This window comes from Haemaphysalis longicornis, unplaced genomic scaffold, assembly GCF_048455015.1.
Source record: "Haemaphysalis longicornis isolate Haplotype H1 unplaced genomic scaffold, Haemaphysalis longicornis Haplotype H1 scaffold_5, whole genome shotgun sequence".
NCBI lineage: Eukaryota > Metazoa > Arthropoda > Arachnida > Ixodida > Ixodidae > Haemaphysalis > Haemaphysalis longicornis.
The window spans coordinates 11,014,496-11,041,325 of NW_027526385.1; the positions used below are offsets into that span (position 1 = coordinate 11,014,496).

The following is a 26,830-nucleotide window of genomic DNA, read 5'->3' on the forward strand; positions in this document are numbered from 1 at the left end:
TTCACTCGCGAAATGGCACCGTGCGTACTGTTCGGCATAAAGCCGCTGGCTTGGTCGTTCGAAGAAGGCCCCAAAAGTCCACGATTGCTGCCGCTCTCCGATAGAAGCTACGGTGTTAATAAGGGCGGTAACTCTAACTCCTGCTATCACCGATATTATGTTCGGTGGACGTTCTGGGGAATTGTAGACTTGTTCCGTGTAATGCAGTTTCTTGTGATTTCCCGCGCATAGCGGCAAAAAGGTGCTGATCAAGTGACTCCTGGTGATTCCCCGCGAAAGACGGTGTTGATCGAGGGAGCATTTACCGGCATATCACGCACGGCTTGATCCACCCGTTAATAAACATCATCGTCCCCACCACATCCGGCAGAAAAACTAAGGACCTAGTTTTCCCGACGGGTGACCAGAATCATGCGAGACCGAACGAGGATGCGACACAGCCCGGCGGTGTGGTGATGTCGAACGGCGTCACGAATTCTGGGAGCTACGAGACAGGTCAACTGAGTCGGCGGGTGGAGAAAGAATACGACTTGTTGGCGGCAGGCTTACCAGGGGCGCCTAATGAGACATGCGCGTAGACCAAATGTGACTCCTAAATGAAGCCCTTTACATAACTACTTAAATATTGTGTTGTCCCAAGTATTAAGAGGCAGCTGTTGTGGCGCATCAATCCCACCGACAGAGCTAGACGTGTACCGTGTGTCACCTGAGCACTTGAAAGGTCAAGTCATAGTTGCCGAATTATGTATTAAAATATCGTTTTCTGCTCTCGCGGTACGGGTGGAGAAGTGCATGCTACCCCGTAGCTGTTAATGGGAGCTGCACATGCGTGGGGTTGTTTTCAAGATAACGCAACATTCTCGAGAGGAACTTAGCTACACAGCAGTGCTTGTTCACGTCGTTGGTGTACTTCCGCCATTCCTGTATTTCGCTTTTATTTGTGTTTATGAAAACTCAGCAACCTAGGAGACCCGCGCCCTGGGCAGTTACAATACAATAAAGCACAGCTCCACAAAAATTTAACATTTCTAATTCCGCATTCTTCAACCGCGTGCACAAATAGCTGCAGCGGAATTTTTGCGGTGCTATTCCAGAGCTTGTTTAAATTTCGGGGGCCTGACACCTCGCTAATGTGAATCTGTGTCCCTGTGAACCCCAACCAGACGAAGGTGTTTTTTTACAGCTTAAGGGAAATGTTACACCTTTCATTCTTTGTATTTTATTTCGCTACTCGCCCACCCCAGTCATCATCCATTTAAGGAGTATTCGCTCAGAAGGCTTCACTCTTGCGTATTCCGTATTGCCACAAACGAATCACCTGCAAAAAAAAAATGAACACATAAGAAGACAACATTCAAGTGCTTAAACATGTTTTCGCATTATTGTTTGAATGATCGGGTTCTCCGTCCATTCTTCCCACCATTTAAAATCAATGTTATTTTACCCATTTGCTTTCTTTCTAATGTTTTAAAAATCACATTCTCGTTACCAATATTCTCTTCAGTTAACCAGAGTCCTTCAATGCTTTGAATTCTCTAGCTTAACTTCTGGTGATGTTTAAAACTGCGCAGCCGGTGCAGCTTTTTATTTCTAGGGTTGAGAAACTGGGATCATATTGATGTTTTATAATTCCACGTTGCATATAAATACCGCCTGGGAAACTATTACTCCTGCAGGACATCCGCAAACAACCCTACTGAAGGCTCAGTCTTGTCCTGCCTTCTGTCGCTGTACAGATACAAGTTAACTTTCTTACTTTATATTAAGTATCTATACAGCCAGGCAAGCACATTTTTCGACAAAATGTAAATATTCCAAATAAGCGGAACAATTATGCGGTTCAAAACTGTTTCCGATCGTTTGAGAGGCAACCAGTAAATTGCACGTTTACAGTGGGTTTGTTGCGCTCATATTTCATTTAAAAAAGAAACGGTTTTTCTGATAACCCCGTTCAATGTTTGGCAAGCTTGAAAGCTGCTGGAATTATATCCAGACGTGCCCAGTTACGTCCATGAAATGGTGTCTTATTATTGCACAATGTAAACTCCACGCATGCATACGAATAAATTAGTGTGAAACGAAAGAAAACAACTGTAATAAAGCTCTAGTAAACTCATGATTATCCTCGGCTGCAGCACCACACCTTTTAAAAAACGAATTTTCGTTTGTGAAGAGACCGAAGAATACTAATTGCGGTTTATTTAAAGGAACCACCCTGAAGTGTCTTTAACTAAACTCTAGGGCGAACAGCTAATATTCAGAGGGATATTGTTCTCACCAAAATTCATTTCCTTACTCCGACGAAGTACTAATAGAGTAGGCCGAGAGACACTCGACGTATTAAATTTTTCTTTTAACAAGCCCTCATATTAACGCGCCTTCCCAGTGAGGGGCCTCTTAGTCGAGGTTGCCCCGGGCTTCACTGTCATGGCCGTCCCGCTCGTCATCACGAGCCGACGCTGAGATGAGAGGTGCGAGCTGGTAAGCTTACTGGCCCAGTGCTCTTAGGTTGGATGGGGATTAGGGGTTAGGGACTGGGTGTGTTGCGACTTCCGAGCCATGGAGTAGACAGCTAAGGTTCAGAAGCAGAATTTTCGGGTTGATGTGGACGAAGTGGGGTACGTGGCTTCAATGAGGGTGCCATAAGGGTAGGAATGAGTTCGGAGACGACGAAAAGTAGTCGCCTCGGCCCGGGTGAGGTGCGGGTGCGGCGAAGGGTATTTCCTGCGTTCGTCTGAATAATGAGCCAAAATATCAGCGCAGAGGGGAGGCGTAGTACCTAGTCTGACTGGTTGATTTGCTGAGTCACCCGGTAATCCGCTTCGTACCCCTCCAAGAAAGCATATGACGTGAATTTCGGAAATAAAGTTGATTATTTGACGAATGAATGTGCAGGGCGGGTTGAGAAATGCACCGAAGGAGAAAGTACGCCATGTCTCATGAGACTCGGCCGGTATTGGGATATATTTCATGCGCCAGAGGTTATTGCTAGGGAAATGGCTTGGTCTTCTGCCGAGTAGATGGTGATGTGAGGATGGCCGAAGTTAGTTTATTGCCTAGCCTTTACACAAGGTTCACGGCGTGTGCGGTGTGCGTGAAATACACGGATGCGTTCATGTAGCGGTTGATGAAAAGATGGTCGTACCGGGCTTGCAGCTCTAAGCCGAATTCCTAAGCTGAATCATACGGCTAACAACGACCGGTAGCCGGGAAATTCAAGGGTGGTGAGATCGAATAACGACTTCTAATTGTTAACAGTATACATTCTGGATAGTCCAAGGAGAAAGCTTTGTCGGTTTGTCTGCGTGCAACCATGGCTAACCAAGCAAAAGTTGATGGCTGTCACGGCCATGCGAACATTAAGAGCTTACGTACGTTTGTTGAAAGCTACTGAACAACTTGAATTTTTATTTCCGGGCCGGCGACAACTCCGATTGTTGCGCTTACTCATGCGTTAGCTACGAATGCGTTTCTCCTGGAGTAATCAGGGCGATAGTACGTCGATATATGTCCAATTGCAAAAAAAGCATGAGTGCGGTTCGTCGCGTTATTAGCTAATTTTTTTTTTCCTTTACAACAGCTGCGTATACTGAGTTTGGGTTATATTTGTTTTTTGCTATTCACATATGGTAATGTACGAGCACACTGCTACGAAAAGAATAGTGCTGCTCTGCTTATCACCTGGATAGTATCTCCGAGCGAAAATAGGGTAAACTTTATCCCGGGTTGCCACGTTACACCTAATTTTCACGTACCTAAAGCTATTTAGGCATCATTGAGGTTATTGCTATTGCATGACGGTTTGTTGAGGTAAACTAAGTTTATACGTCCCAAAGGCTTGTTTAAGAATTTTGAGGTTCTTGGTTTTCTTCTGCTCATAGTGAGTATAGGCAGCGGTACACGGCTACAAAAAAAAGAATTATAGCTGTGCCAATCTGTGGGCTCGGATTTCAAGTTACAGCTAATGTACGCATCGAGCTCATGTTGTCCCCGCGTCAATCACAGAAGGACCCCGAAATCTCTGGACACGCCCCACGTGACAGTCCCGCTTAGTCGCTGCTGTAAGCGGTGTCCAGAGCGATCTGGTCAGCAAATTAGACGGGAGTAGCTGAGACCTAACAACCTAACACCTATCTTGCGGCCCCTGACATATTCACCTGTGGGAACCCAGTGTGGGGTTCTCCAGCAGGGTCGTTTTGAATACGCTGAGGTGTCCGAGCGAAAGCGTACGGACACTATGCCGCAGGCGCAAGGGAGAGTACTCACAATATGGAGCATTATCTCCGGAAGCGAGGTAGTGGCTTGGTAAAGGGCTGAACTACTATGCGTAAAGGATTAAAATACTACGTCTATCCGCAAGAAAACTAAAACTGTTTTTAGTCGTTACGCTGCTAAAGTGGCTTTGTAATGTCAAGCAACTTTTAATGTTTAACGACTCACTTAAGGTCACCACCTCATGTCGGTAATGCGATCGTCCAGTGATTTTTTTTTACAAAGGAATTAGCTTTACATGTCCGAGCCAAACCCCCTTACGCCGGCATTCCAGCTAGCATAAATAATTGTGGCGGTAGTTAAACATGCGCTGCGTACCACCTGCTCAAAGCGGAATCAGCCATTTTGCATTTTAAAACTCCAAGAAGGCCAGCAGCTGGTGAATTACAGGTTGGAGAGAGTACTGCAATCATAGAAGGCAATAATGCTAGTACACACAGACTTCGTTCGCGTGAATGCCCGAACAGTGATCCGGGAACATGGGTGACCCGTTCAACAACTCCGATGACAGCTACGCGCTTCTCAGCCATCGTTAAAGCGAAAGCGGTAATGTCTAAGTGAACACCTATAAGTGCCCCTGTACTGCCTGTTGCGCAGTTTATTATTACGCTGCGAGTAATTGCACATGTTGCATCGCTTCGAAGGGTCCGCCAGGAGAGGGAGGGGGGGGGGGAGGCGGGAGGTCGCGCTGAATTGTTGCCTCACATCGCTCTGACATACAGAGTTGCCCTGTCAGCATTTCCACATGTCATTGCCGACCAGCGTGGTCTCTCTAAGTGTGTTTTTATTAATGCGAATGAAGCTAGGGCTATGGACCGTTTCTGGTCTCGTGGTAGCCTTTCCTAGTTACAGACGCCGACGCCTTCGCCAACGCTGGGCCTCGCTTTTAACCTCAGTAGGCCATTTAATGCCTTCTTCTTAAAAGGGACCCATTTCATACCACCTGCAATAATCGCTAAAGCATTCGACACATAACACCTAATGTGCTCTAGTGTTTTCTAATGCAAGTTTATAAACAGAAAAATCGTAGGCAGAATACCGTAATGCTTTTTGAACCACTACGCTAAATCTATTTGATTTTCTCTTCCAAAGCTATCCATCCAATTATAGGTCCACTAGTACTACACAATTTCGCCACCATAAAACATTTGGATACTCACAGTTGAGATATAGCTGCAAAAACTTAAGTGCACCCGACAGAACAGGTGCCAACCTCCCTGCATCAAGAACAGCAATCACATTCTTCAGAGTAGTGCAGGATATTTCCTTCAGTAGGTCGGGCACGTTGATGACTGGTATATTTTTGAGGAAGCACTACAGGGCAGGCATAGGAAAGAAATATCATCACAGGTATTGTAAGGCATCAGTCATAATGCAGCTTAATACAAAATTCCACAAATAAGCGACATGATTTAAAGAAGGAAATAAAGAAGAAATATGGTTTTAAAAAATTAAACCCGTTTCACTCAATGTGAAAGCTCTCGGAAGTGCAGAGCAGTGATTCGCCATAACGAGCTGTAGCGCCGTTATCCGCTTACTGCTACCACCCCATGCAATGCAAATTTCCGGCCTTCGCAGTGCTCGCGCGCCCCCTGCCTGAAACTGCGCCAGCAGGAGTTCTGTTCTCTTTGTGCTTTTCTCCCCGCACGTGCCGCCGTTGCCCTGCCACATTTGGCGCTTACGTAAAAACCAACCCAACGGGCGTCCTTAACTAAAGGAACGCGGGCGCTGCCGGTTAATTCGTATATTTTTCCTCAAATGTGCCTACAGTTTGCGGTAAACAACGGGAAGATGTATGAGAAACGCCAGCGTTTCACGAATTTCGAGCGCTTATGACTATATAAACCGCTTGGCTTTCGAAGCCTGTTGGGTACGCCGCGAACAACAGCGTTACTTGAATTGGATTTGATTGGATTGACTACAGTGGCCGAGGTTTAGCAGTTTCGCGTAGCTCCTGGAGAGCCGTGCTGCACAAGTGCGAGGATAGGATAGCATAGGATATGATACGATTGGATTGGATTGAATTGGATATGATTTGGATTGGATGATAAGCAGCAGTAAGCATGATAATCAGCTAGTCCTAGAACCAGGATAACCAGGAGAGCTAAGAATAACCCAGTGAACCTTAGCTCACGCAACGTATATCCTGGCATAGTCGCTTGGCTTTCGAAGCTTCTTGGTTACGCCGCGGTGAAGGGACCGTGACAGGCTACACCATTACGCCGTGGCGATATGCTTGGTTCCAGAAGCGAGCTAGGACGACAAGGCGAGCACCTAAAGTGCTCTGCACTTAAAATCACGCACTATTCTTTTTTACATTACTGGATTACCAGTACCACATGAGCATTAGGCGTAATCCCTAATTTTTATTGGCCCGCTGCATTTCAGGATCCCCGGTACTTCTAATTCCAACAACTTGCGCCTTCCAATTTCATATATTTCTGGTACTGAGAAAGGTACTTAAAACCGCGTATTTTCCCCTTGGAGTAATATGAAAAAACGAAATTGTTTAAAGACGGAAGGCTGTCCCGTTCGGAGAATGTTTGAGCATTTTTAAAAAATTACTATCAGTAATATTGCTATGTAGAATTTAATTATGCATCCATCTTCTCAGACACCTAATGCTTAAAAAAATATTCGTCTTCACTTTGCATGCAAAATTTCGGTGAAGCCTAAATTATTGCTGCTTCTATCGAGTATTGCACGAGAAGTTTACCACGAATGTCACACTTACCACGATAGCGGACAGGAGGAAGCCCATACTTGCGCGCTGTTATATTTGTGAAAACAACATAAGTAATATTTAGTAGATCACAGCTACACGTTTCTTCAATATACCTTTTAATTAGGCCATTTCGTGAAACAAAACCCACTGCCACCTTAAACTGATACTTACGTGGCGTGAACTCCTCGTGTTGCAGAAGCCATCCATAAGTATGACGCACTGCACGTACAAAATAAGAGTCACGAGAATACTACTTAATTTCTTCCACCAAAATTTGCTGTTACTCAAGGATATCTAGCTTATACTGAACCCTACTGCATGCAAAAACATAGATTTAGTCTTCAGGGAGACACTTGCAGGATTCGGCATGTCGTGTCAGTGCGTAATGGCGTGCGTGAGGTCGTAACACTAGTGTTTGTTATGCAACGATTTCCTACTTATTGTTATCCTTGGTGAAAGACAAAGCGGCAGAGATCCATGAGATCACCAACCCATCGCCAACGGACGTGAAATATCTATACAAAATTTGGCCGCGTATATGCTCGTTGCGGTGCAAATGTTGAAAGACGATAGTCTTGTGCCGCCTTGGCAACACAAATGCCTCTCCTCTATTTCCCGACACCTCTCACCCTCTTCTCTGCCGTCTCGCCTCTCCACAATACAAACGGAGGAGATCCGCTCTAATCATTTCAATTATCTCGCGTTTCACTGATCGCGCACCGTCTACTCAAACCTTTCGTTGCAGTTGGATTTCTTACAATGCCGCGCCGAACAGGTGCGGTGAACTATTTTTGCATTTTGCGGCCAAAACATGGTTTTTCGGGCGTATTTCTTATTTTCTGCAGCAAAAATCAAGCAGCGGAATATCTTTTATTAAGAGGACACTGAGAATATCAGCTACAGATTGATGTCTTGCCTCGAATATGCCTAAGGTTTTCTTTTTGCTCGACCATGTTGACAAGTATATTGATTGCCTCCAGGCCTCCGCCACCTCATCCTCCTCATTGTCATCATCATCATCACCACCCTGTTTGTGTTCATTGCAGGACGAAGGCTTCTTCCATTGACCTCAAACTACTCCGGTCCTGCGCTGCTCGGGTACACAGTCTACGCCCCAATTTCCTTATTTCATCCGACCAACGGATTACTGATTTCCCCTTATTGTAGACCAATCTCTTGGTATCCACTGTTTTATCCTAATTGTCCACCGGTTGTCGTTTCGCCTCACTACATGGCCGGCCCAAGTTCCTTTCTTTTTCATTACTTCAACTATGATATCTTCTACTCTACTTGGTTCTCAAACCCAGGTAGCTCGTTTCCTGTCCCTGAGAGTTACTCCTAATATTACTCGTTCCATGGTCCGTTAAGCCTGCCTAAGGTGTCTTAGTAGTTTCAAATAGTTTTGCCTGTAGAAACGCCTCGTTCAAGAATTGAGTTCATCGTTTGGCCGGGCGGCTGAATCGAAGGGCAGCCAGACAGACAGACAGAGATACAGACCTAACCATATGCGTTTAGTAGCTCAAGACTATCACCTTTTAAAGCGATAACGGAGCAGCAGCTACGGCGGTAAGGGACCATCAAGAGCTGTGATAGCGAAGCTGAAGTGATGGGCCAGACCACGAAGTGTTGACCTCAATACCAGCGACGAAACAAGAGCGGTCGTATGCGCGCTGCCCCAATATATGGTCCGGCAGCAGTAACATCCAGGAGTCGAATCAAGCACTCCATCACGACATCACTAATTCAACATGGCAACACACCCATTACCGGCATCTTTTCAACAATTCAACCCTAATTCCTCCTCCTTTATTACTTGATATGCAGTGGTTAATTATCCTAGCATTTCTGTGTATTAACAGAGAGGTATTACTTCTATCGTTGTTTAAGCAGCTGGTTTTAAAGTTGATGGCTGCAAGTGATTGTAACAACAGGAACCTGTATTTTATGCCAGGTATACAAGTTTACAAGTGTAAAAACGGCATTGAGACAGCAGTGCTGTTTGTATATTCCTATAGCGCTTCAAAATGTCCATAAGCCATACAACACTATACCTGCAGGTATATTCAGTAGTTAAGCTGAGAACATATGTATTAATGCGTAAATACCTCTAACAACAGCCTCCAACACCGCATCGCTGAAATCCCAGGCACTCAGGCCTCCGCCAGCTTTCTGTACAAGGTTATCGCAAATCTTGAGAAATTTCTAAGTTATATAAGCAGCATTGGAATGAGTGCCTAATGCAAATTTTTGTTCATTCAGAGCCTAGAATGTTTCCTTTTGCCCAACGAAAGACGTCGCCTGCATGTTTAAAGAATTTCCTAATCTCCGTAACAGAACCTTCATAATTCCAATTCTACGAAGTTCAGTGTAAACTGCATATTGCGGCATCTATTAGATCAACTCTATTTATGAACGTTGTTGCCCATAATAAACAAGCTCATATCCATCACCTCTAACGAAGCATTGTCACCTCGTGGCGTACTTTTTTGCTCGCAGTTCGGGGGAGTGAACATATTCACGAATTCTCAGAGTGTACCAAGCTGTCATTCGCTTCTGTAAAAGCACGACTTGTAGCAGCGGTGTTGCAAAACGCTGGTGATAATATTTGTGGACAAAATGTACAATGCTCAAAATATTTATTTTATAAAAAATATTCAGGGCTCAAACCATCAAGTATTTATACGACCGGATGAAAGGGACCCTGCAAAACATCTGAATAAATATTTCAATATTTTTTTCGTACCTAAAAGCACCACGAAAGCTACAGTTATCTCAAGGCGACACTGCACGATTTGTTCGTTGCAGTAGGTACTCCTTACAGTTGCTGCTATGCTTTTATTACGGTTTGCTTGAGCGTGGCTATCGAATCCGTTCATGGCTACAACTGCTAGACAACCGGCAGGTAGCCATGTAGCAGGTAGTCGGCAGGTAAACCGGCAGGTAGCTCGAATGACTTAGTTACAGCGCCCGAACCAACGCCAGGACCGGAGGAGAAGGTAGATATTTTGAGAAAATTTCACCGTTAGCTACTCGGTGTAGAGCCGTAATATTTGGCTGGGTTTCTTTATGATCACCCACCCTAAGTGCGGAATGCACTCGTTCGCAACGCTCTGAAAGCATTTCGTATTTAGAAAAAAGTTGAAAAAAGTATTCAAATGTCCTTTTAACTCTAGGTTGTGGTAAGTTGCTGTAAAGGAATTTTTTGATGTTCACTTGAATTACACCAGGGGAGTGCAAAATTATCTCAAGCTCTAGCATAGAGTATACCAATTTGAGAGTGCTAACATTGAAATGTCGAATTCTTTCTTCGAACCGGTACCAATGTAAAGGTTCAAACCCGTACATTCGAGCCAATTCGAGCGTAAACCCGTGTCGTACGCTCGAATTGGCGACGTCAATCAAGATTTTGAGCAAAGTCAAGAAGGGAGACGTGTTGCGGACTAATGAGAATAATCCGAATAATGCGAAGTCGCTTAATGGGAATTCTCGGTTAATTCAAAATGATGGTCAAGTCCCAGCAATTTAAAAAAAAAATCGCTCTACAAAACCAATTATATCGGTTATTGGAAGATTTTTCGTATACAAAGCATCAGGGTGACCGTAATTTATGAATAATATTCCAAATTTTTACCGCCAAAAGAGCACCGTGCTTTGCATAATGTCAGCACCACCACAGTTCAGTTTAGACTCGATCCAGCGGCAGCATCTATCTCGCTTTTCAGGCCCTCAAACTTCTTTGTTGCGCACAGCACCGTGTAAGCAGTTTGTGCAGCGGACACTTCAGGCTTCGATTTTAGCGATAAGTCTCACCTATCAGGGTAAACCCGTTTCGTACGCTCGAATTGGCGACATCAGTCCAGCTTTTAAATAAAATTAAGAAGGGATACGTGTTGCGGACTAGTGACAATACGGGTATTTTGCTTACTGTTTCATTGGAAGTTCGGTTGTTTCGAAGTTTTTACGGTCCCTGTGGACTTTGTATTAATGGGACTGGCCTATATGTTTTTTTATATGTCAGGCTCTACACGTTCAGAGATATAAAACTTACATGTTTAATTCCGGCATTTTCAGGAATTGTAACATTCCATTTGTCCTTGCATCCATTTGGCCCGTCATGCAGCATCCTGCTTTCAAAGTTTGTTGTGTGGGCCTGGTTTTGTTGCAATAAGCTTAGTAGTCCGGCCACTGTCATTTTGGCTGGAGATGAAAAACAATCACACGATTTTATTAACTTGGAACACCCGATAGAAACCTACTTAAAGCTAGTGCAACAAATATAAGAAATTCCTTGCAGTTAGCTTACCTTGCTACTCCTCACGAATACGTACGGCTTTGCTTGTTTTATAAAATTTTTACCACACTTTCTTTCAGCGTATAGCCCTTCATTCCCTGCCTTCACATGTTTCATCCAGCGCTGATGACTTTTAAGAAGTAGGCGTCATTACATGCTTAAAAACCCTTGCTTCCACTCATACATTCCTCGTACATCTAAGGAATTGCCGAATCCCCCCTCCCCCCCCCCCCTGCCCAGTTGTTGGCATTCAAGATAACGAACTGTTCCGCATTGCATTAGTTAACAATGCGACCAAATGTGTAACTTTAACCTACGCAGTTGTTACTGCTATTTTTAAGTGCGAATGCACTTCTTAAGCGAGCCTGAATCGTCCGCCGCCGTCGTCCGCATAGCAACAGCTGCGGGTGCGCGCGCTCCTCGTCTTCCCTAGCAACGGGGGGAGATGGGCGCGCGCTACTCTCCTCCTCCTCTCTCCGCTCAGTGACTGCGGGTGTTGGGCGCCTCCTCTCCACTTCGTGCGGGAGAGCTCTCGCTCGCGTAGCGGGCGCTCCGCATTCCGACGCGTGAGGGCGCTCGTGTAGCCCTCGCCGTAACGGCGGGCGCTACTCTCCTCCTCCTCTCTCCGCTGAGTGACTGCGGGTGTTGGGCGCCTCCTCTCCACTTCGGGCGGGAGAGCGGGAGGGCATTCGCACTTACACACTCTCCCCCTAGGGGAAGTGCGAGGGAATTTTTTTTATTGTTTGTTTGCTCCCAATACAAATGTACAGGGGGATCAAAGTTAGGTCGACAGGTATTTTTTAAATTAAACGCTGAGATGTTCGTGAAGACCACCGCTACAGTGAGGTTATGCGCCAGGGGGGACACACAATGAGGTGGTAACTAGTGATGTTGGTTGCCTAATTAACTAAAATTGATTAATTACTTTTTACAGGCTGCAGTAAGGAGGTATGTTTGTATTGAAAAGTTAGAGGCAATAGTGTTTCCACGCAGTTCCACTTGGCAGAATTCTTCTAGCGCATCCGTACTCCGAGATATCGAACTGCGAAGTTTTATTGCCGTTCGCATGATTACGAATGCAAGACGGTGAAGACCGACACAAAGCTCCTCCCCTTTGTGACGTGACTGCTGTGCACGGTGTTTAGTTCGACAACGCAGTGGAGGCATAGCAAAAATTGATAACTGCCACCCTTTCAGTCTCGGCTGGCACTATCGCAATCTGCAGTGCTCGGAACCGCTATCGAAACAGATAAAAGGGGAGGAGCTTCGCGCCCGTCGTCACTGTCTAGCATGCGTAATCATGCAAAAGGCAATTAAACTTCGCAGTTCGATATCTCGGCATACGTATGCGCTAGAAGAATTCTGCCAAATGGTACTGCGTGGAAACCCGATTGCGTCGAACTTCTCAATACAAATATGCTTGCTTACTGCAGCTGCTAAAAAGGTAATTAATCAAGTTTAGTTAACCGATATCAATAATTAGCTCGTCATTCCGTTTCCCCCTGGGCGCAAAACCTCACTGGAGAAATGGTCTTCACGTTAAAATAAACGCCTAATTGAAAAAAAAAACTCTGTCGACTTCACTTTGATCACCCTGTATATTCACTCCCCTCTGTAATTCCCTTGGTCCTGATGGTAAAATAAATAAATAAAAAATTGTGGACGCACTTGCCCACGTCCGCATTCCACTCCGTCTGCGTGTCTATATAGACGCATTTTTTTTTAGTTTTGGATAATTGAAGCATTTGGAATTCCTTGCCGTTCGTGTATACCTGAACGGTTGCATATAAGCGATCTTTGCGAAACAGAAGCTTTTTTTTATTATTGTATGAAATGTTTGCAACGACAGGCTAAGATACCATACCACAGATATAAGGCGCCCTCGTTCATTTATATTACTGCATTTTCATAATTCTAACGCGCAACTTTTTTAACTGCAAAGCAGTATATGTCTACTAACCCCTCCCCCCCCCCCCCCCCAGCTTTTATTCCGGTGAAGCCGCTTTACAGGACGCCCCTCCGGCGTTCCTTTCCGCCACCGCCAACCCCTCTTTCACTCCTGTTATTTGCCGGTGTCTTTCACGTTTAAGCACGCGCATATAAGCGGTTGCCGGTTTATGCGTGCACGTGCGGAAAGTGGTAGGAGGAGAGAGGAGGGGGGCGTGCACGCGAAACTATAGATACGTTATGTGGGGATTTTATTTGGGGTTGGCGAATTTTCTGGTAGCTTGCTCGTTTAGTTTCAATTTTTGTTCCCTACCCGTGTTCAAGGATAGGCGTTTGCAATGTCTTTTTCCTCTCCCGGCCAGAGAAAACCTCCCTGGTTAGCTAGCTTCTCGGCGCAGGGTGTGCCTCTGAACCCCTTCCTGCGGAAAGGGGTGACCGGTGTTCCAGTGTCTTTGGCCAATATGAAGGGCGGTGCGATCACGCTAAAAAACTTCAAAACAATTCAAAAAGATCAAGTGGTAAGCGAGAACTACGAGAACGTGCAGAAGGTGAGACCGTATGAAAAGGGCGGAGCCATCCGCAAATCCTCAGACAAGTCCGGCTTGGCCGACCTTCTCAAATGCAGGAATTTGGGTCGTTCCCGGTGAGCCCTTTTGTGCCCTCCCACTATTCATGCACAATAAAAGTTGTCCGCGGTGTTTACGTGGACATATGTTTAAGTGAAATGCTAGAGCGAATGCTGGATACTGGGGTAATCTCCGTGTCTAACTGCTCCCGTTTGGTTGGTAACACTGGCATGCCAACTGAACCGGAAATCGTATACGTTTGCTGGTACTTCATGTCCGTCGAAAATCAAGGTCTGGCTTCGATCTCTAGGGTTGAGCCTTTATCTCCCTGTCCTCGCCAATGCCGCAACTTCCAGCGTTTCCGTCACACAACAGGGTCGAGCTAATCCTCTACCCGCTTCGGCCATTGTGGGGGCGAGCACTTGGCTAGCTTCCGTTCTGCTGATGAAGTCTCTTGCCGCCTTTGCGGAGCTGCGCCTCCAGCCGACTACTCAAATTGCCTAGCTCGCGCATCTTAAATTAGTGTTCTGGAAGCGTTCAAAAGGCGGCGATCTTCTGGCAAGGGAGCAAAAGCTATAGCGAAAGAGAGGACGTATGGGTACGCAGGGGCAGTCGCCCGTCAAACCCCATCACATGAAGCTTCTCTAGAGAAAGACATAGCTACATTGCTTTGAAAGACGTCTTGCCTGAGGTTTCCGGCCAAATGATGCTGTCGGTAACTGAACAAATATTGAATCTGTTGTCGGTACATACAGAGTAAGTGGCGCAGGTTCTGTCTTTACCCTTGTCTGCTTTCCAGCAGCCGAGGTGTTCGCAATCTGCACCCGCAACTGCCAGAGATCATGCGCGCGGACTTCATTGGCCCAAACTGTCATGTCCGCTTCGAGAAATCCATCGTCCAGAACTCTACTTACAACGAGGACGGAAGCTTGTATTTTGTTATGCAATCAACGGTTCAGGTTTCGACTCCTGTCCCTGTGGCTCCTCAAGGACAGCCCTCTTCGTCCTATCTTGACAGAGATAATTAGTTTGATACGAAAGTGGAACGTCCCGGAATGTCGGCAAGACGTCCTGAAAGCAATATTTTGACATCCACCTCAATGGAGCCGTCCGGCTACAAAGGAATTTCCCCTAAATCAGGTCGATTAACATGTGTCCTTCGAGTTGCTGATCAATTCGCTCTTCCCCCCAAGGCTGGTCGATTAACCCCTGTCCTTTACTTCGAGTTCCCCGAGCTTTTGGGTGTGCTTGTAAGACAAAATCCTAGCGATACTTACGCAGACCTATATACTTCTATTCCGTGATTGTGCCGCTTTCTTCGCATTCATTTCTTCGTGTTTCGGTGCGAATTACTTCAGAAGGCCTAATGACCACACTTCAAGCAACAGAATCAGAGCTTCCTGTGTCTTGAGTGCACTTGTTCTGCTCACGTGACTTTACTTGCACTTCTGGTTTTGCACGCAGTAAGCCAACTCTCGGTCTTCTACAAGAGACATGCAGGGTGGATAGTGCCGTGGTAACGCACTGGGCTCATATTCTGGAGACCCGGGTTTCATTCCTACACAAACCCAAACGTGTTTTTGTTCTGTTGATATTCAGTTTGGGCGCTAGGAGTTTTGGGCCATGTACAAAAAAATGTACAGGAGGGTTGCCCAATACACCACCCCTCTAAAAAAGCTGACCTCGAGCTATGACAAAGGACATAGAATGGGGCTAGTTGGTCCAGCTTCATATTGAATTGCGCTGGTATACTAAGACAAACTGGACCGCAAATTGGAACTCAAATTGCGCTTCGTCCCCGTACCTTTGTCGTCCAGTTTGTCTAAGTATGCCAGCGCAATTCAATATGAGCTGTTCTAGGTAGAACAAGGAACAACAGAAGAAAAAAAGACGTGCGCTGTAGAAACACACTGTGTGCGTACAGTGTCCGAACGTAGGAACATCGAATTGCAATGAACGAAACTCTATTGAATTCATCGTGAAAGGAGTGAAACGCGGGGGCAAGAGCGCGGGATGGAGGAGGGAAAGGGGACAGGGAGCAAGTGGAAAGTGTTGCGTCTTTGTCGCCGTTTGCGTGCGGAGATGACGCCGACGATAAAGAGCGGTCGGCGTGTGACGTGTACAGCTCCAAGTGACGTGGAGCGTGGGCGTGGCTTTTCGGCCCTCAGCTGTCGCACGGAGCCCGTTGCATCACCTCCGAAGCTGAGGTTGTGAGCAATGTAGCTCTGGGGCCCTAATCTCGACTGCATAAATTCACAGGGAATTCGCCATGTCTTTTTTTTTTGCGTAAGCACAATGTAAACGATCACTGGCGTGATGCACGTATAGGTATGACGACATGCAGTGTAATTTGATGCTCTGCTCATAAAGATCACAACCAAGATATCAAATATGGTACATAAAAGATATCAAAACACTTCACATATGTTATAAAAATTTGTACAAGAGCTGAGGCTGGTGAGGGCAACACATTCCTGCAGGTCAAAACTGGCATCAACACCACAAGGCGATCGAGTAACGTTGATCCAAAAGCGGCGAAAGGCGGATGTTGAACGAAAGAACATCACACACTCTTTTTTGCCGTATCGGTTGATTTCTTTCAATCGCTTTTAGTGACGTAGTTGAGCTCTCTACTTCAATGCACGCTTTGTTGCGTTACCACCTTCCCGGCCACCGCCGCCACCACGCTATCGACTGCTGCTATGTTACAAGTTTATGGCGTGACCACCTAAAAAAAGACAGCCGTGACCATCGGTTGTATGACGCTTAAGGACAGCGAATCCCTACTCCTGATAATCCGGAGGGTACCAATGCCGCCGATTCCCTCATTGGTCAAGGTCAACTTCAATTAGCGCAGTAATGAATAAAATAGTCAGTTTTCTTCGTTATTTTTCTCCTGTTCAGTCATGCGACCCAGGAGCTCACTTGGAGAAGTGTGGACGAATGGCATGCATTGGGTTCTCTTTGTCACGCAGTAGCTTGTAGTGCCCTCTTATGTTACTGTTACGCCAAACAAATAATTTTATATTGTCAAACATAAAACCAAAATACTCCACGTTATTTGTATGCTCCGTGATCGCTGACTTGGAAACAGTCAAAACTATGCTTTAAACCGTGTGTCATGGCAAACTTCGCCTGTTGCAAATTCCCGGGGATTTCACGGCGCCGAAGGTCGGTGAAATTTTACGGTGACAGCAGCCGCCATGTTCAAGCTGTTACGCAACACTACGTCTCTTTTACGAAGGTTGAAGTTGCCAGTGTGTCACGTGGTCGTTCCCGCCAACTGTTTAAATTTCGTCTGGCCTTCTCCGCCAATCACAAAGAGGGCGTGACATACAATCCGTATTTTCGTTTAATAGCAAAGACCGGCCTACGTTTTCATGTCCACTGTATTTTGTCTAGTTTTTTGTTGCCGGCCAAGAATTATCCAGTAAAGAGAAATAAGGCAAACTTTAGAACTGGTGCCAGTAAACGTGATGAAACGTCAAAATGACGAAAGCCCACAAAACCGCTGTCACCCCAAAGCACGTAACCAAAATTGAAAGCCAACCAGAAAAAAAAGTCGAGAGTAGGGCCCCTGCACGCAATTACAATTTTCAAAATTTAATCATTGATAATGGATCCTCGAAATTTCCTCAGTACAATCAAACACCTAAGTAAAATAATTAAAAAGGTAATTAACAAGTTCTTGTTAATTATTTCTCTAAATAGCACATGGCACGCGTTTTATAGCGCAGCCACGGCCCCTACTGCCTTCGCGCAAGAAAAACCATTTTACTTTCTAAAGCCTATTTTTTTTTTAAATTACTTAGTCTTCCCTAAAACACCCTGTATACGTAGAACCGTTACAAACAACTGAAACTACTGGCGTAAGTCCTACGTGTAAACGCAAAGGAAGGCTCGGGCACATTTGGGGCAAAACAACTACTTAACAGTAGTTACCACGTTATTTTATTTTACAGTACCAGTTGGACTGCCTATGAAATAACAAGTGAAAGAACAACGGGTTACAAATAGCGCAGAAAGGCTCCAGCCCGTGTAAGATAAAAGCTAGCTTAAGAAGAAAAGAGGTCCCGCTTGTGCTGTTCCCGGCAGAACCAGAAGGAGAATTTAAAAACTTAAAGCCGTTCCACTCATTGTGAAGGCTTTCGGAAGTACAGAGCAGTGACTCGCCATAATGGGCTGCAGCGCTGTTATCCGCTCACTGTTACCACTAAATGCAATTCAAATTTCCCGCCTTCGCAATGCTCGCCCGCCCCCTGCCTGAAACTACGCCAGCGGGAGTTCTGTTCTCTGTGCTTTTCGCCCCGCACGTGCCGGCGTTGCACTGCCGAATTTTGCGCGAGCGCGAGGATTGAATTGCATCGAATTTGATTTGATTAGATTGGTTTTGGATTGGATTGAATCGTATTGGATTTGGATTGGATTTGGATTGGATGATAAGCATCAGCTAATCCTAGACAACCAGGAAAGCTAATAATAACCAGCTGAACCTTAGCCCACGCTACGTATATCCTAGCATAGCCGAGCTAAGCCACTGCTAAGCGCCAGCGGTTCACGAGTTTCGTGCGCTTATGACTACATAAACCGCTTGGCTTTCGAAGCCTATGCGTTATGCCGCGACGAAGGGACCATGACAGGCTAAACCGTAACGCCGTGGCGATATGCTTGGTTCCAGCGAGTGAGCTAGGACGACAAGGCGGCCGCCTATAGTGCTCTGCTGTCCCAACACATGGTGTGTCAGCAGGGCAAAGACAGGAAATTTAAATTGCATTCAACGAAGCGTAATTTAATTCAGTGTGAAAGGGGTGATTTGGTAAAGGAAGAGCGTGAGGGTTTGGGTCGGAGAGCGAAGAAAAGTACGTGGCAGAGGCAGCAGACGACTATCGTATTTCAACAATAATTCCAGGGAACTAAGCAGATACGTGGCCGCTTTCTTGTGATGACGCATTGTAACTACACTAGACTCTCGATAAAGGGAACTTCAAGGGACCGAAAAAATTAGTTCCGTTTAACAGGACTTCCGTTTACTGAGATACATGCGTGAAAGTGCTGATTTATGCGCGTACACTCTTTCATAAAACTCTAAGCACTAGAAGGTGAATGTAGCTGACAGTTTTTCAGAGAGCAAGAAAACTACACGAGGTTTAGGCACAGCATTCACAAAGTTGATTTGGCAACAATGAGCCGCTGTGCACTACAAATTGCATCATTTTTTTTTTTTTTTTGAGTTCTTGCAACTGCATCTTCATGGAAGCTAAAGGCCCCAACTTAGCGAGTGCTCACGAGCCGACGAATTTAGATGACGGCAATGCGGTAATGAAGCGCGAATAGCAACACGATGGCACGAACGCGGCGGCAGGAGCTGAGCCCTGTAATCTCGGCGTCTTGAATCGAGAATCGAGACCGAACGACTGGAACAAGAACTACGATGTTGCATTCATTGCGCTAACAGGGATGACCACAAACGAGACGAGGCTTACGAGGTCAACGTGGCAAAACAACACGGAGGAATAAAAAAAACGAATCAGCCAGAAGTGTAAAAAGCGGATTTTCATGCCAGTGGTTTTCACAAGAAGTTGAATTTCTAGTTCCGTTTACAAGGTGACGCCGAAATTTTATTTCCGATTACCGAGAGTTTTTTTACGTTAGCTGAATACAAAACCAACCAACCTTAAGGCTACTGTTCCGTTTAAGCGGCAATCCGTTTAAGCGATTTCCATTTATCGAGAGTCTACTGTATTTGTGTCGATATTTTTATGATGCGTTGGTCTATTTTACTTTGGTATAAGCTACGTAATAGGTTCATCCACTTGTGTGCCAAGTATCCTGTACACTCCTTCCGTGTATCTTGGGTCGAATATACTAATATCCCCACCCGTGTTTCTTGTATACTGTTTAACTCAAATTGCGTATATTTTCTTTTCATTCTGCTACAGCGCAAAAAAAAACATTGCAGTATCAATCTGGCTGTTAATCAGCCTCTTCAGCTCGTAATGCTTCGAATTTTCTCGTCACGCAAATAGCCACCTCCACGCTGTTAATTCAATATTATTTTATTGAACTCGTAAGTTGTCAACGGCTATACTTACCAAAACACTGCCTGTTTGTTTAATGTTTAAAATGTGCGCACATAACTTACAAACAAACAAAAGCCAGAAACAATTTCACCATTCAGACTAATTTAGCGACAGTGACTGTATTTTTTATGCATTGACCGTATCAAAGCGCAGTTTAATGTCTAATAATGCGCCTTCTAACAAATGTCTAACAAACACGCTCAGACCGAGCACACGACGAGATCACACATCTGTACAGAAATCTGGAGGAAACCCTTAACTGAGAGTCAGCAAACCATCGCTCAAAGCCATCTTGAGTAGCAAGCCTGGTCCCATAACGATGACCGTCACGCCCGTTGACAGACTGCATGCTACCGATGTGCTGTGTCTTCTCTAACAGCAGCTTTACCTGAAGCAGCCAACGAGAAGTCTGCAACCTGTCTAATAAAGACCTCTTTGTAGGTTTGTCATTCCGTGCTTAAACGTACGAACCGTGGCGTTGTTGAATCGGGGCACCGACCATTGACGTAACCCTCGGCTGTAGAGGAAAGTGGCTTGTTTGACTGCGCGAAACCTCCAACTTCCCAGATGGAGGACCACTTTCTGTCGCTGACGTTTAGAAGAGGATCCCTCAACAGGCATCCTTGTGCGAACATGGTGAAACAGGTGTAAGACAGCCGTAACCCGCCAGAAGGTTGCTTCCCAAGTACCGATGAGTTTCGGTGACCTCGATGCCGTGCCACAAAACCTTGCTACCAGCTTAGCTAGAATGTATCTTTCAAATCGGTGACAACAACTTGGTTCGCTCCCTTCCTCTCGGAGCCCACGGTCTTTGTTGGCCCCTCTTGATTTATGAGTTGTTCGGTGTTCAAAAAAGGATATACTCAAAATCGCCTGCCATCATGTACATCACCGGCGTGGAGAATTTTTGCTGGCCTTTGACAATACCATAGATTCAGATTTATTGCTGAGGCATAGAAGGCTCCCTTCCCACGTTGTACTTTTATGATTTATTCGATCGAACCGCTCTAGTTGAGTGGTAAGATGGTAACCACAATGGTGTGCAGGTTGGTAGGATGCTGTAGGAATACTTTTTAGACGAATCTTTGAGTGTATTTTTATAAGCTCGCCATCTCAACCTACCATAGTTCCTCCATTATAGCCTCTATACCATCTCTATATCATAATGCCTTTCGTAGTAAACCAAAGTACCTTGCCTGCTAACATGCAGCTGCCTCGCTGGCTAATCTTACGAGCTTTACTAACACTACCCAAACAGCAACAGGAACCATTCCTTAACCGGCGTAATCGTTACTTTGATCAAAAACTAACAGTAGTAACCTATACAAAATGACGGTGCTCAAAACTACTTACAGGCCGGGGAGACAAGATGTAACGCGAACTTCACAAAATCCCTAAATGCACTCAATAACAGAAACCATATTTTTGTCATGGCTCCTGTTGTTTGCAAGCACTGCAAGAGAAAGAAAACAGATGTTAATATTATAGTTTAACCGATACACATGACCATGCATAAACTAGATGTATGTACTCATGCACCCTCTCTGCCTCAGCTGCTAGAGTACAATTTTAGCGCATGTCGGCGCAGAGTGTTACTGGAGTTTTCATGCCTTTGCAACGTCCTACAGCATTACGTCAGGCTAAATGTAAGACCGCAATCTTTTCTGTTCTGTTAAGACCTTGTGGTATTTTAGTCTGCCCCACGTGTCGGCTGCTGTTAAAAAATCATTTTTCTGGTAAAAGTTCAAACTTGGTACTTGAAGCACACAATATAAGAGCTCCGACTTAAAAGAGCTCCCGGAATCCTTGGCGAGCACATCAACCATCAAAAAAGCTGCAGAAATTCAGCAATTTTTCTACTAGTCAGTAGCATTCTTATAGCACCTGCCTAGAGTGTGAGTTGTTTACAGCCTGCGGATTAGGCTATAAGTAGCCAAGAACGCTTGGCTTTTGTTCTTTTTATTTTTGTTTTGTTTTCTCGCCAATGACGTAAATTTATAAAATTATGGCGGTTTAGGGCGACTGCTTCGCCACTTTGGATTTTTCCGTAGGTGCAAGATATAGTGCCGGGTTGGTCCGTTTTTTGTAATTTTTATCCGTGCTTCGAACGTTCTTCTGCGAGAGTTTTTCGATTAGTCTTCAGTTTATGGAGGAAATGTATCTGATGAATATTCTAGAATTCGTCCAAAGAAACAAGATCTAACAGAAACGTGACAAAGCCCCCTTGTCGTTTAGCAACGGAAACCATAATTTGTCGTGCTTCCTGGTAATTGACGTTTCGGACAAATGCCCACCTCTCTCCATGTAAAATCTTTATCTGTTTATTTTTTCTTAATTTTCTTTTTTCAAAATTTTTTTGCACCAATTTTCTCTATTTGCGCTATTATAATGATTAAGAATGTTACTTCTGACAATTATGCGTTTTTGCGGAAATCCAGGGCGTTACACAGTCATGGCTGTGGGGTGCTCGCAAAGGATGCTACCCATTAGTAGCGAAACTTTTAATGCGGCTTCTATTTATGACCAATTGTAATTTCCTACTGTTACCTGGTAGTGGCACATCGGGGGGAAACATGGCAGGCATTGTCCCCTTCGAACGACTCATTAACCAGCCCAGCTATGCTTACCCCATTTTGCAAACGAACGTCCTAGAAGAACCCTGACATATGCCCTGTAAAAGGGGCCGTCCAGGTCAGCCACTGCTTTATTTCATGGTTTTCCTTCAAACCGAAAATACAAACTGACGTTGCGCCTGCTGTGTATCGTCTTCGTGCCCAGATTCTTAGTCGAAGCTATAAGCCTTCCAACATTAACAATTTCTTTCACCATTTGATTTGCATACAGTTTTAGATTCTACTACTTTAGATTGTAATAACACACACCGAGAAAATGGCAGAAAGCACTGACTGCGTGACGACCAGTAGGACTAGGTGCTTTAGTCCACTCCTAAAAACATAGGTTAGCCTAAGTTCACAAAGTCGTTTTAGGGGACTAAAAGTTATGAGGAATTAAATTTTATAAGGAAAGATATTGCCGCGACAAAATCACCAGATCCAGACAAATGCGCAATAAAAAATTAAGATCTTCAACACAGCAACCCACAGTCCAAAGAAACAAGATCTAACAGAAACGTGACAAAGCCCCCTTGTCGTTTAGCAACGGAAACCATAATTTGCCGTGCTTCCTGGTAATTGACGTGTACGCGGCGCCTCCGCGGGATGACGCCACCGAGCCAACCGAGCTGCTCCAGGTGCGATGAGCAGGCGAGCGGAAGCCGCACCCGCGCACCGCCGCCGCAGAGAGCAAGAAGAGCGCTCCCCGATGGGCCGCGCGAGCCACCGTGTAAATATAAACAGTTAAATAAAAACAAGTTATTTCAGTTGAACCAAGCCAACGGCTCTCAATAATAGATAACAGTTCAGAAGAGGGATCAAATCACAACGTCCGAACGTGAGAAGCCGCCCAGCAGTTATGATGGGGCCTGTGACGCGAAGCGCAGCATCTTCAGCGACAACGAACGAAGATGGCGCGAACCAGGCCAGCGGTGACGACGGGGCGCGCAGCGACACGAGATCCGAAAACGAAGTCCCGAGTGACTCCACGACACCACAGCCGGCGATGGACATGGCAGCCATCATCCAAGCAGCTGTACAGGCAGCCGTGAGGGAAGCGATAAACGGTATGGCGCTCCTTCAAACGCAACAGACGCCTGCCACGCCCGTTACGCCCGCGGCAGAGACCTCGCGTCTGGTGCCATCGTTCGATCCCCTTTCATCAGGCTGCTCGACCGTCGACACGTGGATTCGGCGAGTCGACGATTTGGCTGACATTTACGGTTGGTCGGACAGGCTGACCTCCTGCAACGCACTATGCAGATTGGAAGGCCCGGCCAAGACCTGGTACGATTCCCTGTCATCAGTGGACAAAACGTGGGTGCAGTGGAAAGACGAACTAAAGCGTGCATTTCCGTCGACATCAGGAATGCAACGCCTCCACCGTGAAATGGAAGCCCGTTGTCGCAAGCGAGGTGAGCCCATCGAATCTTATTACTACGACAAGCTCGCCAAGGCTCGCCGGTGTAATATCAGTGACAAAGGCTGTGTCGAGTACATCATCACCGGCCTGAACGATCCAGACACAATTCGAGCAGTGAGCGTTCGCACGTACGATACTCCCGAAGAATTGCTTCACTGTCTCAAGCGTCTAGAAGATCGTCTAGGAAACGTAGTTTCGTCGGCTTCCCGCCAAAACGCCAAGCATTTCACCACCACCGACTATCAAAAGGGGCTCTTCGAAGGGGCCGATCACCTTACCAAGGCAACCGGAGCCAACATGGCCGACGATCGCCGAGACTCCCTCTCACGCAGACAGAGGAAGAAGCCTCTCTCCAACGAGAAAGGGGAACCGCTGTGCTTCAACTGCAACGAATACGGCCATTTGTCTCTCCATTGCCCCTCTCCCCAACGAAAAGCGCGATGCGGCGCTTGCGGACGAGTGGGCCACGAAACGAGAGACTGCAGAGCGAAGAAGGAACGAGAGCCGCGCGTCGCTCAAAACGTTGTGAAATCCGACTTCCGCGCTACCGAAGCAGTGAACGAGAAATATTTCATGCCAGCGAAACTGAACGGACATGAAATACGTGCCTACGTCGACTTGGGGAGCCAGTGCGTAACCCTACGTCAGGAAGATGCAGAACGGCTGGAAATCTCCTACACGAAACTCAAAGAACCACTCTCTATTGGAGGGTATGGATCGGGATGTGTGACGCCTTGCGGCGAAGCAAGTGCTACCATCACGGTCGACCAAGCGACAGCTGACGTTCATCTGTACGTGGTACCAAGCAGCTCGCAGTCCATACCACTACTTGTTGGGCAGCCGTTCACGGAACAGCCTCACGTAACGATTGTAAGGCGGCGACAGACAGTCAGGATTTTTGAGGAGCGCGAGAACGTCCACGAAACCGACGACACGCTGCGTTCCATTGAGATCCCCGATCTGCCCCAACGTTCAGTCTGCCTGTGGGCCAAGGAGTCAACCGTTGTCCCGCCGAAGTTTGTGGGATTCGTCAAGCTCTACGCCACGGGTAGCATGCCCAGCACAGATGTGTTTGTCGACGCACAATTCAGGTGTCAGGAAGGACGTGAGCACTGCATACCACGCTGCGTCGTAACTGTCGACGAGGCGTACGAGACACGACTACCCATCATGAACATGTCAAACCATGACTTGGACATCAAGGAACACGAGCGGGTAGCACGAGCGGAAATCTGCTATCCAGACGACATGCCGGAGCGAGAAATAAACGTCCACGTCGCTCAGCGACAGCCGATGCCACGCGAAGAGATAAAAACTGGACCTGCCGTCACTCCGCACCAGCGAAAAATGCTGGAATGCCTTATCGACGAGTATCGTGATTGCTTCGCACGCAACATTTCGGAGATCGGGCAGACCAGTGCAGCGGAAATGAAGATCGAGTTGACGACAGATGAGCCAGTGAGATTGCGTCCCTACCGACTTTCCTTCGCAGAGAGGGCTCACACGAAAGAGATGATCGAAGAACTGAAGCAAGCGGGAATCGTTGTCGACTCGACTTCCGACCACGCCAGCCCTATTCTCCTCGTGCGAAAGAAGACAGGAGAACTGAGGATTTGTGTCGACTACCGTGCACTTAACCGTGTGACGAAAAAGGACAGGTACCCGTTGCCACTAATTGATGATCAGCTGGACCGCCTCCGCGGAAAGTGCTTCTTCACGAGTCTCGACTTGGCGTCTGGTTATTACCAGATCCCCATGGAAAAGGAGTCCAGACACAAGACAGCGTTCGTCACCCCTGACGGGCACTACGAGTTCGTCCGGATGCCGTTTGGGTTGGCCAACGCCCCAGCGGTATTCCAGCGGATGATCAACGCGGTTCTGGGACCTCTGCGTTACTCTGTGGCACTCGCCTACATGGATGACATCTTGCTCCCAACGACAACTGTAGGCGAAGCACATCGACTCGGAAAGCTCAGAATCGGACGAAGACAAAAGTTCCGACCGGGACGGTCGTTAATGCAGGATGGCCGAATGTACGCGGCGCCTCCGCGGGATGACGCCACCGAGCCAACCGAGCTGCTCCAGGTGCGATGAGCAGGCGAGCGGAAGCCGCACCCGCGCACCGCCGCCGCAGAGAGCAAGAAGAGCGCTCCCCGATGGGCCGCGCGAGCCACCGTGTAAATATAAACAGTTAAATAAAAACAAGTTATTTCAGTTGAACCAAGCCAACGGCTCTCAATAATAGATAACAGACGTTTCGGACAAATGCCCACATCTCTCCATGTCGTGAGAAAATTCGGCCCAAACGTCGACAAATAACGGTATTTTTACGGCGTATACCTTTTACAGGGGAGCTATTATACGCAAGTTTCCATTAGATCTATGCGTGCGTAGACCCAGCCCATACACGAGGAAACCTCTTAGTGTGAATACAGCTACAGGTAGCTTGGGTGCACTCTCTCCACTCATCACCTGTACGTTGTTGACGTGCGCTTCGCAGTGGCGTACTCTCTTCACCTATCACCGGTGTGTTGTGCGTAAATGGCGCTTATCGAAGCCTACATTAGGGTGCCATGATGCCCGTGCACGCATCAAGGCACCCTAATATACAGTTTGTGTCTCCGGCTGCGACAATTCCCACACAACATAACACAGCTGGTCTTCCTTTAGTATTTAAATCGATCGAAAGCAACCAATCACGTGACAAACGTATATATAAATAAAGAAACCAGACCTTCGTTTCGGTGTTAAGATATTTTCTAAAGAACTAGCATTACTCGGTCGACGGGGTTTCATTTTGCAAACAGTGCTGAACGCTTCTCTTCAACGGAACCTGGACGCTGTTTTAAATGCAAAGCATTTCAGTAACTCACGATGTCACCCGCGTTGACGTCCGTAGTCCGCGCCGTCGTTG

The 26,830-nt window shown here is 46.4% G+C and overlaps 1 protein-coding gene across 1 annotated transcript; it reads right to left on the bottom strand.

Moving 5' to 3' along the window:
- Positions 1–1,203: 1,203 nt before the first annotated feature.
- On the bottom strand, positions 1,204–21,331 carry LOC144139041 (uncharacterized). The gene is made up of 6 exons (XM_077671531.1): positions 21,235–21,331; positions 11,046–11,194; positions 7,169–7,216; positions 7,007–7,042; positions 5,433–5,586; positions 1,204–1,318 (listed from the first exon to the last, which is right to left on the bottom strand). The coding sequence occupies exons 1-6, from the start codon at positions 21,311–21,313 to the stop codon at positions 1,281–1,283; spliced, it is 504 nt and encodes a 167-aa protein (XP_077527657.1). The 5' UTR covers positions 21,314–21,331; the 3' UTR covers positions 1,204–1,280.
- Positions 21,332–26,830: the final 5,499 nt, after the last annotated feature.

Excerpts from the sequence above, each read along its gene's own strand:
- LOC144139041 (XM_077671531.1), bottom strand. The coding sequence starts at position 21,313 with ATGACAAAAATATGGTTTCTGTTATTGAGTGCATTTAGGGATTTTGTG. Across the intron at positions 7,217-11,045 it reads AAAATGCCGGAATTAAACAT|TGCGTCATACTTATGGATGG; the intron begins GTAAGTTTTATA and ends TTGTACGTGCAG. Across the intron at positions 7,043-7,168 it reads ACACGAGGAGTTCACGCCAC|CGCGCAAGTATGGGCTTCCT; the intron begins GTAAGTATCAGT and ends CAAATATAACAG.